The sequence below is a fragment of the Microcebus murinus genome, chromosome 5 (assembly GCF_040939455.1).
Source record: "Microcebus murinus isolate Inina chromosome 5, M.murinus_Inina_mat1.0, whole genome shotgun sequence".
Classification (NCBI taxonomy): Eukaryota; Metazoa; Chordata; class Mammalia; order Primates; family Cheirogaleidae; genus Microcebus; species Microcebus murinus.
Genome location: NC_134108.1, coordinates 101,262,057 through 101,276,504, shown reverse-complemented (window position 1 = coordinate 101,276,504; position 14,448 = coordinate 101,262,057). Strand labels below are relative to the sequence as shown.

The 14,448-nt window shown below is 45.8% G+C and overlaps 2 protein-coding genes across 3 annotated transcripts in view; one reads left to right on the top strand and one right to left on the bottom strand.

The window, feature by feature from the left end:
• The first annotated feature begins 29 nt into the window (after positions 1 to 29).
• Positions 30 to 4,937, top strand: POLR1C (RNA polymerase I and III subunit C). 2 transcript variants are annotated; one of them, XM_012773107.3, is made up of 9 exons: positions 30 to 194; positions 320 to 391; positions 2,313 to 2,420; positions 3,104 to 3,236; positions 3,483 to 3,602; positions 3,692 to 3,844; positions 4,018 to 4,167; positions 4,294 to 4,410; positions 4,578 to 4,937. In XM_012773107.3, exons 1-9 carry the CDS (start codon positions 126 to 128, stop codon positions 4,694 to 4,696), a joined length of 1,041 nt encoding a protein of 346 aa, XP_012628561.1. In that variant the 5' UTR covers positions 30 to 125; the 3' UTR covers positions 4,697 to 4,937. The 2 variants fall into 2 exon arrangements, with proteins under 2 accessions (XP_012628561.1, XP_075859441.1); XM_076003326.1 differs by lacking the exon at positions 320 to 391.
• Positions 4,938 to 5,621: 684 nt separating this feature from the next.
• The window catches only part of XPO5 (exportin 5), a 49,750-nt gene continuing 40,923 nt past the window's right edge, over positions 5,622 to 14,448 (bottom strand). The window contains exons 23-32 of the mRNA XM_076003324.1: positions 13,423 to 13,558; positions 11,423 to 11,521; positions 10,806 to 10,852; positions 10,298 to 10,395; positions 9,567 to 9,629; positions 8,701 to 8,780; positions 8,122 to 8,229; positions 7,847 to 7,984; positions 7,471 to 7,635; positions 5,622 to 7,322 (exon numbers count right to left, since the gene is read on the bottom strand). Of these exons, the coding sequence (XP_075859439.1) occupies positions 7,185 to 7,322; positions 7,471 to 7,635; positions 7,847 to 7,984; positions 8,122 to 8,229; positions 8,701 to 8,780; positions 9,567 to 9,629; positions 10,298 to 10,395; positions 10,806 to 10,852; positions 11,423 to 11,521; positions 13,423 to 13,558 (1,072 nt within the window). The 3' untranslated portion in view covers positions 5,622 to 7,184. The remainder of the gene's footprint in view (positions 7,323 to 7,470; positions 7,636 to 7,846; positions 7,985 to 8,121; positions 8,230 to 8,700; positions 8,781 to 9,566; positions 9,630 to 10,297; positions 10,396 to 10,805; positions 10,853 to 11,422; positions 11,522 to 13,422; positions 13,559 to 14,448) is intronic.

Genomic DNA, 14,448 nt, shown 5'->3' with positions numbered 1-14,448 from the left:
TAGAGGAGGGGCAAAGTCTCGCGATATTTAAGATCACAAGAGGCGGTGCGTTGCCGTGGAGACGGAGGAAGACTGCTAGAACGCACGCGCCAGTTTGAGGCCCTGGTCTCGTGGACAAGTTGAAGATGGCTGCGGCTCAGGCGGTGGAAGAGATGCGGAGCCGCGTGGTTCTGGGGGAGTTCGGAGTTCGCAATGTAAGTAAGACTTGTGGCCTTGAGCTCAGGAGAAGTGAGAGCGGAACAGGGATGGGTTGGGATCTGAATGGGGCCTGTTTTGGGCTTGCTGCTGCTTCGTGGACAGACTCGATTCTCTGCTCTAGGTTCATACCACTGACTTTCCTGGTAACTATTCCAGTTATGATGATGCCTGGGACCAGGACCGCTTCGAGAAGGTATGAAAGCCAGACCGTGTGATCTGAGCAGCTTGGGCCTCAGAATCTGCTCTTGGGGGGCCCTCCGTTCGTAAAAAGCTCATTGAGCAATGTGCTAGGCCAAATTAGACACAATTTCTGACCTGTTCTGCGACCAAGATGTTCAGTCTTGTGGGGGGCAGGGAGGGTGGGGGTGGGCTGGTACCTACTTGTCTGCCTGCCTTTCTTCCTTCTCCTTTATTTATTTATTTTGAGACAAAGTTGTTGCCCAGGCTAGAGTGAGTGCCATGGCTTCAGGCTAGCTCACAGCAACCTCAAGCTCCTGAGCTCAAGTGATCCTTCTGCCTCAGCCTCCCGAGTAGCTGGGACTACAGGCATGTGCCACCATGCTTGGCTAATTTTTTGTATGTATATTATTAGTTGGCCAATTAATTTCTTTATAGTAGAGGCAGGGTCTCGCTCTTGCTCAGGCTGGTTTCGAACTCCTGACCTCGAGCAATCCGCCTGCCTCGGCCTCCCAGAGTGCTAGGATTACAGGAGTGAGCCACCGCGCCCAGCCTCCTTCTCCGTTATTGAAAAAAACACGTTTGATCTTGTTTTTGTTGAGGAACAGTGTGCATAAACAAGTATTCCAATATAATGTGGTAAAGGTGGTTCATAGCCATAAGGATGGTGGGGTATGGAATGGGGGGCTTATAAAGACTTGTGTGAAGCGTGCTCTGAGAATATCCGCACTGCAAGCATGTTAAGTTGGTCGGCAAGATTGGAGTGGGTCTTGGGCCCTGCAGGTAATAGAGGGCTTTTGAAGAGTTTTAAACAGGCCGAGCAGTAGCTCAAGCCTGTCATCCTAGGCACTGTGGGAGGCCGAGGTGAGAGAATTGCTTGAGCTCTGGAGTTTGAGACTAGCCTGAGCAAGAGTGAGACCCCGTCTCTACCAAAAAGAAAAAACCAGCAGGGCATTGCGGCAAGCGCCTGCAGTCCCAGCTGCCCTGGAGGGTGAGGGAGAAGTATGGCTTAGAGCCAGGAGTTGAAGTTTGCAGTGAACTACAATGATGCCACTACACTCTACTCAGAGCACAAAGTGAGACTGCCTCAACAACAAAAACCCAAGGAAACTGAAGAGTTCTTAAGCAGACACGATCAGATTTTCAACCTTGGTGGTTGGGAGAGAGTATTTGAGGAGGATCATATCAGGCAGGTAGATCTGTTAGATTGTATAAGGGACCTTATAAGTTCATGCCTTGTATAAGGGCTGTGGGGGAGAGTGTAAAATGACCTTTTGGCTTGAGAAATTGCTTTGAATGGATGGTGGTGTCATTCACTGATAAGGAGAAATGGGTCTGGGGAATGGGAATGATGATGCATTCAGTTTCCTGCATGTGGAGAGATCTATCAGACTAGTAGATTATGTTTGAAATGAGATCAGAAGTGAGATAAAATTTTGGAAGTTATCAGTACAGGTAGTTGCTAAAATCATGAGTGTGGTTGAAGTCACTTGGGAGAGAGACAAGAACCTTACAGATAATAATTAGGGCATGGGTAGAAGATGTGGAAGAATCATCAGAAAAGACTGGTGCTAAGTAAAGCAAGGGAATAGCTTGAAAAGGAGAAATTTGTATCAATGCCAAGTCTAGTAAGGTAAGAATTGAGTATTGTTAACTGGACTAAGCAGTATGGAAGTTTATTCATAGAATAGCTTCTGTAGTTGGTTAGAAGCCATATTGCATAGGGTTTTAATGAATGGAAGACAAAAATGGAGATTTTTCAATAAACTAAAGAAACCACTGTGGGAAAACAAACATCTAATAGAGGGACTTCTGGGCAAAGGGAGGTTTCTGGATGAGATTATGCTAATAGTTTAGGGAAAGAACTGGTAAGGAGGTTTGGAGAGATATTGATCACAGAGATTAGGCTTTACTTCATGTTTTTCTTGTCTTTCTAGAATTTTCGTGTGGATGTAGTACACATGGATGAAAACTCATTAGAATTTGACATGGTGGGAATTGATGCAGCCATTGCCAATGCTTTCCGGAGGATCCTATTAGCTGAGGTAAAAGCAGACATGGTGGCAAGCCTGGAGTTGTTGTGGGAAACTGCCGTCACTTCACTTGTAGAATTAAGTGTCCCAGGCTGGGCATGGTGGCTCACTGTAAGTAATCCTAGCACTCTGGAAGGCCGAGATGGGAGAATCCCTCAAAAAAAAAAAAAAAAAAAAAAGTGTCCCAAGCTGTTCCTTATTTTTCTTGGAATTTTGCTGATCATTTCACTGCCCCATTCTTTTGCAAACTTTTCATTAAGCATTCTAGAAAGAGATAATTGCCGTATCTCGGAAGGTTGGGGGGTAGGTGGGGAGCCTACTGAGGTTTTTTTTTAGGCAGAGTCTAACTCTGTTGCGTGGGCTAGAGTGCCATGGCATCAGCCTAGCTGACAGCAACCTCAAACTCCTGGGCTCAAGCAATCCTGCTGCCTCAGTCTCCCAAGTAGCTGGGACTACAGGCATGCGCCACCATGCCTAGCTAATTTTTTCTATATATTTTTAGTTGTCCGGCTAATTTCTTTCCATTTTTAGTAGAGATGGGAGGGGTCTTGCTCTTGCTCAGGCTGGTTTCAAACTCCTGACCTTGAGTGATCCACCCACCTCGTCCTCCCAGAGTGCTAGAATTACAGGTGTGAGCCACCACGCCTGGTACCTACTGAGTTTTTGCAGATGGGTGATTCTTTTTCCTTGGGCAGGTGCCAACTATGGCTGTGGAGAAGGTCTTCGTGTACAATAACACATCCATTGTCCAGGATGAGATCCTTGCTCACCGCCTGGGGCTCATTCCCATTCACGCTGATCCCCGTCTATTTGAATATCGGAACCAAGGTGAGGGTCTGAGAAAAGGAAATCTTGAAGGAAATGGATTGCCTGAGTTCAAATCCTGGATTGACTGTGTGTCCTTAGGCTAGTTATTCATCTTTTGGTACATCAGTGTTTTCATCTGTAAGAACATTTATCCTTGCCTTCCAAAGTTTGTCAAGAGGATTAAATGAAAAATGTATGTAAAGCATTCAGCATCATGCCTGGCATGCAAATGTTCACTGGTTTTAAGAGGTCCCTCCATTTGTGCAGGAGATGAGGAAGGCACAGAGATAGATACTCTGCAGTTTCGTCTGCAAGTCAGGTGTACTCGGAACCCCCAAGCTGCTAAAGATTCCTCTGACCCCAATGAACTTTATGTGAACCACAAAGGTGAGTAGTGGTAGGATGAGGAAGAGGGCCGATCTACTGGCGGGTGCTAATGTTATAGATGGAGGTCTTCTGACATGTTTTTCCTCCAGTGTACACCAGGCACATGACATGGGTCCCCTTGGGGAACCAGGCTGACCTCTTCCCAGAGGGCACTATCCGACCAGTGCACGATGATATCCTTATTGCTCAGCTGCGGCCTGGCCAGGAGATTGACCTGCTCATGCACTGTGTCAAGGGCATTGGTGAGAACCCTGTGGCCTGCCCTGGGTAGGGAGGCAGTTAGACTGCAGTGGGTAAGGTGTTCCTAAAAGACTCAGTTGACAGGCAGAAAACCATCAGGCTTGTGCTTTTGCTTTCAGTGGCTTGGGAGAATGAAGAACGGTTTCCTACAGGCTGATAGCCCTTTTCCCTCCAGGCAAAGATCATGCCAAGTTTTCACCAGTGGCAACAGCCAGTTATAGGCTCCTGCCAGACATCACCCTGCTTAAGCCTGTGGAAGGGGAAGCAGCTGAGGAGTTAAGCCGGTGCTTCTCACCTGGTGTTGTTGAGGTGCAAGAAATCCAAGGTATGGTATTTGGGATATTATTCAGGTCAGGTCCTAAAGTATATTTTCTTTGAAAGTGACAGAGAAGAGTATATAAAGACTCTGGGCTCCAAAAAAACAAAGTATGATATATTTTGTTTTCATTAGGTAAAAAGGTGGCCAGAATTGCCAATCCCCGGCTAGATACCTTCAGCAGGGAAATTTTCCGGAATGAGAAGCTAAAGAAAGTTGTACAGCTTGCTCGGGTTCGGGATCATTATATCTGTGAGTATGAAGTGGCAAAGTGTGTGTGTGTGGGGGTTGGTGGCAGGGTGCTCTTTGGTGCTGTAGCTTCCTCTCAGAGTCCTGATGTGGAATATAGGGATAACCTATAATAGAAGCCTTTTCAATGTAAGCTCTGCCTAGGCTAAAAGTGTCTCTTTGATCCCCAGTCTCTGTTGAGTCAACGGGTGTGTTGCCACCGGATGTGCTGGTGAGTGAAGCCATCAAAATACTGATGGGGAAGTGCCGACGGTTCTTGGATGAACTAGAAGCAGTTCAGATGGACTGAGGTTTGCACTGGAGTTACTTGATGGCTGCTGGGCTTGGATGCTCACCTGAGGCATGCTGAAGCTTTGGGTTCTGGTCTGCCCTACAGGACTGCTATGGAGAGCCCAGTGTGACTAAGGGTCCTGAGTTTTCTAGGACAATTCCAATTTTATTTTGAATCAATACATTTGTTAAATGTGCCAAAAAATGACTCTTATGCCTTTGTAAGGCCTTTGATGTAAATAAATTCACATCCTAAATTATTTTTCAGAGACTTGAGTTTTGGTGTAAAAATAGGGGGCCTCACTTCAGAACCTGTTTGGCATTTAGCAGTTAAGGACATTGGGCTCAGGGCAAGCGTGGTGGCGCATGCCTGTAATCCCAGCACTCTGGGAGGCAGAGCAGGAGAATCACTTGGGCCCAGGAGTTCATGGTTGCAATGAGTTATGATGACACCACTGCACTGTAGCCTGGGCAGGTGATGGAGTGAGACCCTGCCTCAAAACCAACATGGGTTCAGATGCCACTGCAGGTTAGGGCCAAGCTAAAAAACCTCCTGAGGAATGCCAAATTGTGGTGGTTTCTGGGGACATAGCAAAACCCTAGAAAAACATCCAAGGAGCCAGAGTGAATGTCCCACTTTGCCCATCTCCTGGATTACCAGGGAAGTTCATGTTGCTAGTGACAGCTTTGCAAAGAACAGCAATTCCCTTTGGACAGTCCATGGAAATCAGGCCCAGCAGCCACATAGCAAGACACTGAGAATGGCATGGGGTGCCTAGTCTGCATGGTCAGGCATAGAAATCTAACTGGCATACTATTTCAGAGAGCTTGACAGATGAGGTCCATCAGTCACAATTCTTCCTGTCTAGTCCCCTTAGGATACTCTTAATAACTCTTGAGTATGTTCCTGCTTTCAAGACTGATTTGAAAAAGGCAGATGGGATCCTTTGTGTATGAAATTGAGATTTTTACTGACATGCAGATGTGCTTTAGAGTTAATGTTTCTACAAAAAGTTTCTATAAACAATAGAAAATATCTAGCATGAAGTCACAGGATGTTAAAAATATTACAACACAATAAATATAACTACACCCTCCACAGCCCCAACCAGAGAGAAGAGCAGGCAGCTATCAAGTTTGGAGGGAAACACTCTTTGAGATCGCTTTCACAATCTACAGAAACCCCAAGCACCACACAGGAAGAGAGCAGGTGCAAGTCTGGGTAGCAGAGAGCTGCAACATGAGACTCCTAAGCTGTGCTTCCCTACTTCGCTTCCTTCTAGCCTTAACCCTGCCTATAGCCTGCACCAGCTAAAAGTTATAGCTTTAGTCCACTCTGGCTCTCACTGAAATCCTCTTGTCAGGGGATCAGAGAGATGACAGACATGTCTGTTTAGAGTACATGGACCACTCTGTGGTCTCTGTATGGAATAATCCTGTCTTACGGTCACCAGTAATCATCTCAGGGCTAGGGCCCATATCCATGTCCTCTGCTTACAGGGCCTTCCAGTGACCTCTAGAATGGACTCAGTACAGGTTATGATGGGAAAGCATATTTTTTCTTTTGGAAATGGCCCTTGAGAAAAGTAACCAGGGCCCATGAAATTTTGGAAGGCACCTGGACTCAGATAGTCCTAGGAAGAGAATAGTTGCTTTGCTAGCTATTTGTCACAGATACAGCCTAGCTAGTCTGGATTATTCTTTGATGACAATGCTGTCATATGACATTAGATAGGGTACTGTGGCTCTTCTGCCTGAGTGTACCCCAAGGTGGGGCTAAGCAGACTGAGGGGTCATTGATGGAAGGATAAGATGTGTGAGGTCCAAGGGGGATGTCAGCACTAAAGTCTGCCCAGTTCTGGTCCTTGGAGGTTCTACACTTGATACCGTGCCCAGAGTTTAGCAGTAGCCCATACCACGGATCCCATCAGGTGACCAAATTCTTGCCCAAAATGAAGTAGAGGGAACTGGCCAAATTTACTTCAGCACTTAGTACCCAACCCAAGCATGCCCCTAGGGAGTGGGGATGGTTTGCTGCCAGCTCTGCAGAAGGGGGCTCAGGGATACTTGTAGCGAGTGGTTCAGGATAAAGTCTGGCACAAGTAAGTGAAGGCTGATACCTTGCCGCAAGCCCAGCTAGTTGCAGTGTTGGGTACAGCACCCCTAGTTACCATTCTGCATAGGTGTGTGGCTGCATGGAGGTGGGAGGGCTTGGGGAGAAGGGCTGCTCTGCTCTAGCTTTTTTTGGAAAAGCCAAAACTCCAAGTAGACTAGGAACTACCTGGGACATGTAGACAGAACAGTGTAAGCCCTAACTCCCTCTCTTGATACTTAAGTATAATTACTTCTGGCCCTGCACAGGCCCACTCTCTCTAGCTCCAGACCCGGATCTCTCCAGGCTGACAATGGTGGGAAGTGAGGTGGCAGTGTGAGAAGGGCCTAGACATTAGCTACGGAGGGGAAGAAGAGATGACGATAAAGGCAGGAAGGATGCCCAAAAGCTTGATTCAGGGTTCAAAGATGGTGGCGAGGCTGCCCATGTCATTGTCCAGCACCTCTGTCTCCAGCATTGGCTTTGTTTTTTTGAAAAGTGATGGAAGATTCTTAATGTGAACTTCTTTTCGGAACTGCTCTCCCAAGGGTTTCTGTAAACAAATGAGAAAGAACTAATACTGGACCTTGAGTGGTAGGTTAAAGATCATTCCACCATAATGCTCTGTAGTTGGTTTCTGGTTTGCCCAAACACATGGGCTAAGAAGGGATTAGTAGTACTAATGAAAGTGCTTAACCTACCCCAATGCAACCAGCAATGAGGCGTTTAAATTGGTCCTTCCGGCGCTTGTCAGCCACTTTCTGCTGGGAGGGGTTCAAAAGCTTGCAGTCAAACTGGTCCAGAGAGTCTTTCTGTATTTCAGGAATTTGCTCCATAACAGTTCTTATCTCCAGGTACCTTGGGCGCTGATAGGTGAGGATAAACTTAGTTGATGCAGGTTTGGAAACTGCCACCCTCTTCACCCTCCCTATTCCCTGCCACACCCCACCCACCTCTCAGGGGCACCACTAGCAAATTGGGCAGACGCCTACATCTAGGATAAGGCTCAAGAGACTGGGAGCAGGGGATGCGAAATAAAGCCACAGCCACCCTGCCCCCAATGCTGTCCCCACTCACCAGTGCTTCATATATCTGGAAGGCCAGGTGGACCAGAGAAGCCATGCACCCGTCGTGCTGCCCATGCGTCTGTAAGCCTTTCAGCACACTGGTGAAAAGCCATGTAACGGCATCTGCGAGCAGCGTCCCTGACAGCACCTGGGGAGAAAACTGTGTTCAGGGCCACAGGGGGCCTCTCTGAAGGCCCTAGCACCCCAATTCTTCCAAATGATTCAGTTAGTCTGTATGACCCAAACCTTCCATGAGGAGCAGGGAGAAGGGGTAAATAACCATACTTGTTTGAGGAGAGGCCAGCAGAGCTGTGTGGTTGTCCTCTGACAGGACAGAGTATCCTTCCAGGCCAAGGAGTTGAAGGCTGTAATTAGTAGCGCTGTACAAACATCCTGAACAGGAAAAGATGAAGGATTACTATGGGAAAACAAACACAATTTTCTCTAACTATTCTTACACATAAGAAGCTGTATTATAATAGGTAAGCAGGAAAATGACAAAAGCAGCCACTGAAAAGAAGTGAAGTTATTTCCTGTTTTTGTTTATCAGGAAGTCAAAAAGAAAACAATATGTAAGAGAAAACCTATGTATAGAACAGAGACAAAGCTCCGGCCTCAGGGAGGCGCTAACACTGGGGATTTGCATCAGTGTAACTGTGTTTCCTGAGAGCCTATACCCACGCTAGCATGGGAGACACCATAGCCTTGCTCCTTCTCCCTTTTTTTCCTGGGGGTTTGGGAAGCAGGAACTTATATAAAGGAGTATTACAAAAAACTCTTTTATGATATCCCAGAGTGAGAAAAGTGGAAGCTGGTTCCCCAGCTAAGCGAGGAGAAAAGGCATCACTTATCCCCTCCACCCACCTCATGCTTCATCAGACATTTGCCCAGATCTGTGAGCTCTGCCATGGCTGAGGGGCCATCTGTGGCCATCATCTCTTCATCTGTAAGTAGAGAGCAGAACGTTAAACTTCATCCTTTTGGAACGGAGAAGAATATCCTATTCTGACACAAATCTAAAGAGCAAAGCAAAGTTGACTATCCTAGGCTGACTGATGCCTGAATAGTACTAGGACATTCTCCCCCCTTACAAAAGGATGTAAAGCCCACGCCCACGGCAGATCTTCTAGGGATGCATCCAGCCATACGTGTGGGAAACAAGGGAGCTGCTGGGCAGTAACTTCAAAAGCTACAAATGCAGAGGCTCTTTCACCACTGAACAAGTGAGCACACACTGTAGCAGGCACTGACTCAGTTACTGGGAATATAAGCCCATTCCCTGATGGGAGCTTACATTCTAAGAGGGAAGTAGGTAATGAATACATAAATAAAAACATAATGTCAGAAAATGGTAAGTGATATGAAGAAGAATAAAGCAGAGGAAAAATACATAGAGAGTAGCTGGAGTTGCTATTTTTGATAAGTTGGTCATGGAAGACCTCTTGTAGGAGGTGACATCTGAGCAGAGACCTGAATGAAGCATGGGAACAGGATGTATGTATAGTTGGGAGAGAATCACTGTATATAGAGGAAATAGCAAGTGCACAGGCTCTGAGGTAGGAGTATGATGGAGGAACACAGCAAAGGGCCAGCACAGGTAAGAGCCAGATGGAAGACATCTCATCAACACCAGACTACTAGGCAAACAGTTTCTATAGGAACTGACCTGGTTCAAAAGGAACAATATTTAGGAGCCTAAGGGTAGACCTCCAGGCAACAGGCTCACTTACCATCTCCATCTGCAGGGGGAGCAGTACTGTGGTCAGCACCTCTCTTTGAAACACAGCAAACCGCTAAAGCAAGAAACCAGGGTTACTGGGCGAAGGAAGGGTTATATACTACCACAACAGCTACCTCAGGTGGACTAATCCTAAACCATCTCTGGCCAGGTGGGGCGGGGGGAAGGTCCAGGGCACAAAAATCTGCTTCACTAATAGAAATAGAGGCCTTTTGATGACCTTGACCAAACTGTGTTTTGGTCCTTCTTCAAGTACAATTAACTGGAGAGAAATTACAGAATTCTGAGAGTAAGTGACTAGAATGGATGCCTGATACATCCCTGGTCTACCTTGGGTCTCAAACAAATGAAATGACCAAGTACCATTTCCTTCAACATTTCCAAAAACAGAAAAGAAAATTAACCACCTCTGTGTCCATGAATTTAAATTTTCCCTATTTTGACAAAAATAGGAAGTTATTTCCAACATGAATCTAAATTCCTCTTGATATTTTAGACCCTTTCTTCATGTTCTGGCCTTGGTAAAAGTCAGCTCACAATCCATAAAATGTCCTTAGGCTGACTGAAAGATTACCTAGCTTCTTACTAGTCATCTCGTATCAGTCAGTATTGTTGCAAACACAAATCTCTGCACCCATCTAACCTTCATGGAGTTGGCTGAGTGACCAGCTCTTTTACCAGGAACATTCTTCTATACTACCCTTGTTCCCACATGCCACTTACTGATTAGGTCCATGACTTCTCGAGTTAACATCCTCACCAGTTGTTCTTCCAGCATCTCTTGAGACTCTGGATTTTCATCTGTAGTCTCATCTTCTCCACTGCAGAACACCAGGGGACCAAGTTCCATGGGAGCACAGAAAGGGAAGGACAAGGAAAGCAGTGACCCTAACGAGACCCCCATGCCAACTTTCTTCTCCTCTGGGTCTATGTTCCATGTAAAAGTTGGGAGTAGACAGCAATGACACACTGAAGGACATTATCACTAGTGACTCTGTCCAGTTGGGCCTCAAAATCCTGAGATAAGGTATTGGTACCCCCTTTGAAGGCTTGATCTCAGAGTCTGCCTATTGATCACAGCCTGTCCAAATAAGCTATCTACCACCTAGGCTGAGAATGACTATAACCCAGTGCCATTCTAGTCTTAGGACAACAGAATCTCTGCTCTCTTCCTTTCCCCACAACAGGCCTGCTACCAGCTCACACACCAAGGAGAGTGGATATTCCTTACCACAGCTGGCTCCTCTGGTTGATGACTTGCCATTTCTGGGAAAGCCTCTGTGAAAACACAAAGGAAATAAATGCTAAAGTTGGAGATAAGATTGGAACACAGGACATCTAAGGTCCACTTCATGATTAGCCAAGGATCATAGCGACAGCCTCAGTAGACCCCACATTGTCTAAAAGCCAGATATGGTTTCTATAACCTCTCCCACATCCATGATGAGGGCAGCATATCAAACACCTTTGCTTGGAAAGGATTAATCTCATTTTTAGAAATCCTGGGTATCTAGACACATCTGTTCTCCATCCAGTTGGTCCCTCAGCTTAATTCCAAAGTCAAGGAAGTAGACCCAGGGGAAGCATTCCCCTGATCACCTGTCCTCAGTTAACAGAGGTTAGAAGCAGAATCTGCATCTTGTTCTTCGTGGCAATCAAATCAGTTTAGTTCTTTGGGAGCTGCTCAAATCCACTGCAGCAATGACAGTCTGCTGGAGTGGGAGCCCAGACCAGCCAGTGAGGCAGGGCTAGGAGAAAATAATTCCAGGAGCTCCTGGCTTGGAAGGCTCAAAAACGCACCCTGCCCCAAGAGTATTCTTCATTCCCCTTTCCCGACCTATCTCTTACCATGTGGAGGTAGGTGAAAAGAGGTCCAAGAATGGGAGATACCAGGGCTTCATAGTGCTCTGGGGGACAGAAGAGCACCAGAGGCTTCACAAAGACCCGTGCTGCAGCAAGTTAAGTAGTTTTTGCACATGAGCACATACCCCTCACCTGCCAGATGGTGTGCTTGCACCCCTGGGCAAAGTCAACTCCTAAAAGACTTGCAAGAGGCCAAGAACATCCTGTGTTATTAGGGAAAAATCTTTAAGTTCTTTTCCTAAAATCCTAAGCCACATTGATACCCAAATCCATTATATTTTTAGTTTAACTATCCTTTCTACAAGGCTGCACATTTATGGTCACTGGCTTGCCTCAAAAGTAGGAGGAAAAAAAAAACAGGAAGGAGGACACCCTTCTAATAAACTCTCCTTCAGCATTCTCCTTTTAATTTCAGGGAAGAAGGAGACTCACAAAAACCTCAAGAAAGGGTCAGAATGAGAATGAAGTAAAAAAGTACTTCTAAAAGTACTGACACTACATGCATAGCCATGCACAAAAAAATTAAAAAATAAAAGTACTGACAAAATACAGAAAAGGGATAAAAGCCTTATCTTTCATATTTCTAAGAAGTAGGAAGGTAAAGCTTTACCCCTAAGGAAAAACTTACAAAAGTAGAAAGAGCTTTTAAGATCCCTCTGGACTGTCTTTTTGTTTTTCTTGCTATTTATTTCAATCTTCCTATCATTTTAATGACATTATCATTCTCTTAGATACATAATCCCATTTCTTCCTTGCAGGTCTGCCTTTCTCTGGTTCCTGTCTCAAATTTTCTGACCTTTTGGGTTACCTAGGAATTCTTTTTTTTTTTTTTTTTTGAGACAGAGTCTCACTCTGTTGCCCCAGCTAGAGTACCATGGCATCAGCCTAGCTCACAGCAACCTCAAACTCCTGGGCTCAAGCAATCCTTCTGCCTCAGCTTCCCAAGTAGCTGGGACTACAGGCATGCGCCACCATGCCTGGCTAATTTTTCCTATATATTTTTAGTTGTCCGGCTAATTTCTTTCTATTTTTAGTAGAGACAGGGTCTCACTCTTGCTCAGGCTGGTTTCAAACTCCTGACCTTGAGTGATCCTCCCACCTCGGCCTCCCAGAGTGCTAGGATTACAGGCGTAAGCCGCCACCATGCCCAGACAGGGATTCTTTTTTTTTTTTAATTACAAATTTGTTTGGGCTGGGTGCAGTGGCTCACGCCTGTAATCCTAACACTCTGGAGCCAAGGTGGGCGGATCACTCAAGATCAGGAGTTTGAAACCAGCCTGAGCAAGAGTGAGACCCCGTCTCTACTAAAAGTAGAAAGTAATTGACCAACTAAAAATATATATACAAAAAATTAGCCGGGCATGGTGGCACATGCCTGTAGTCCCAGCTACTTAGGAGGCTGAGGCAGGAAGATCGCTTAAGCCCAGGAGTTTGAGGCTGCTGTGAGCTAGGCTGACACCACGGCACTCTAGCCGAGGCAAAAGAGTGATACTCTGTCTCAAAAAAAAAAAAAATTGTTTGGCTGGGCACAGTGGCTCACACTTGTAAGCCTAGCACTTTGGGAGGCTGAGGTAGGAAGATCACTTGAAGCCAAGAGTTTGAGACCAGCCTGAACAAGAGGAAGACCCCATCTCTATAAAAAATAGAAAAATTAGTGTAGTGGCATGTGCCTGTAGTCCTAGCTCTTCATTAGGCTGAGGTAGAAGGATCACTTAAGCCCAGGAGTTTGAGGTTGCTATGAGCTATGATGATGACATCTAGCCTGGGGAACAGAGAGATTCTGTCTAACAAAAAAAAAATTTTCTTTTTCTCAGTCAAACATCATCAACCAAAAAATAAAATACGAGATGGGGCCTCACTACAGTGCCCGGGCTGGTCGTAAACTCCTGAGCTCAAGTGATCCTTCCACTTCAGCCTCCTGAGTAGCTGGAATTATAGGCACATGCTACCACACTCGGTTATCTAGGAGCTTTGGAAAGGATATGAAGCATGGGTCTGAGTCGGTAGTCAGGAATATTGTTCAAGTTGATGAAGGCTGAGCTGAGCAGCTGGGTGGCAAGGTCCTCCACGGTATAGAAGTCTTGCTGCATGGAAGGGCCTGCCTTCCCTAGGATATGAAAACTGCAAGGGAAAAAAAAGTCATTGGTAACATCATTCAACATTTGTTATTGCCAGCCCTGACTACCCCAAGAATTTCATTTCTAGTCTACAGTTAGATTTTTCAGCTAGAAAAGCAATTGTTATTTACTCCTTAAGAAAACTTTTAAGATGTGGACTTAATCCTTTATCAAATCTGAAAATAAAATACTTCTCACCCATTCTATAACAGGTTTTTTTGGGGAGACAAGCTCTTGCTCTGTCGGCAGACTAGAGTGCAGTGGTATCACCATAGATCACTGCAACCTCCAACTCCGGGGCTCAAGCGATTCTCCTGACTCAACATCCCTAGTAGCTGGGACTACGGGCACACACCACCATGCCCAGATTATTTTTCTATATTTTTGTGGAGATGGGGGGTCTCATTCTTGCTCAGGCTGGTCTTGAACTCCTTGGCCTCCCAAAGTGGTAGGATTATGGGCGTGATCCAATGCGCTTGGCCCAAAACTTCTTAATAGCAGATACAGCATATTTTTAAACATAGATGTTAGTAGCCAAGATCAATAGTAGCTTTCATTTTTATGTAACGTGGCCTTACGATGGAGGATCTCATTAGTTTGGCTGATTAGAGCACTGGGTTAGGAGGCCAAAGCCCTGCGTGTTGTGCACTAAGGCCCGTTACCTCCCCATCCCACAGCCACAACCTGAAGAGAAAATCCTGGCCAGCGCCTCCCACAATCCCATGAAAAGTAGTCCTTGAGTCTGAGCAAATGCATCCCTACCACTCATCTTCTACTTGGGTCTCATTTTATGCACCAGAAACAGACAAGTCGGGCATGAAACATCAAGTCATAGGTAGGACTGTGAGGCTCATAGACAATTATAAAAAAAGAATCATTCGTTTCCTGTCAAAT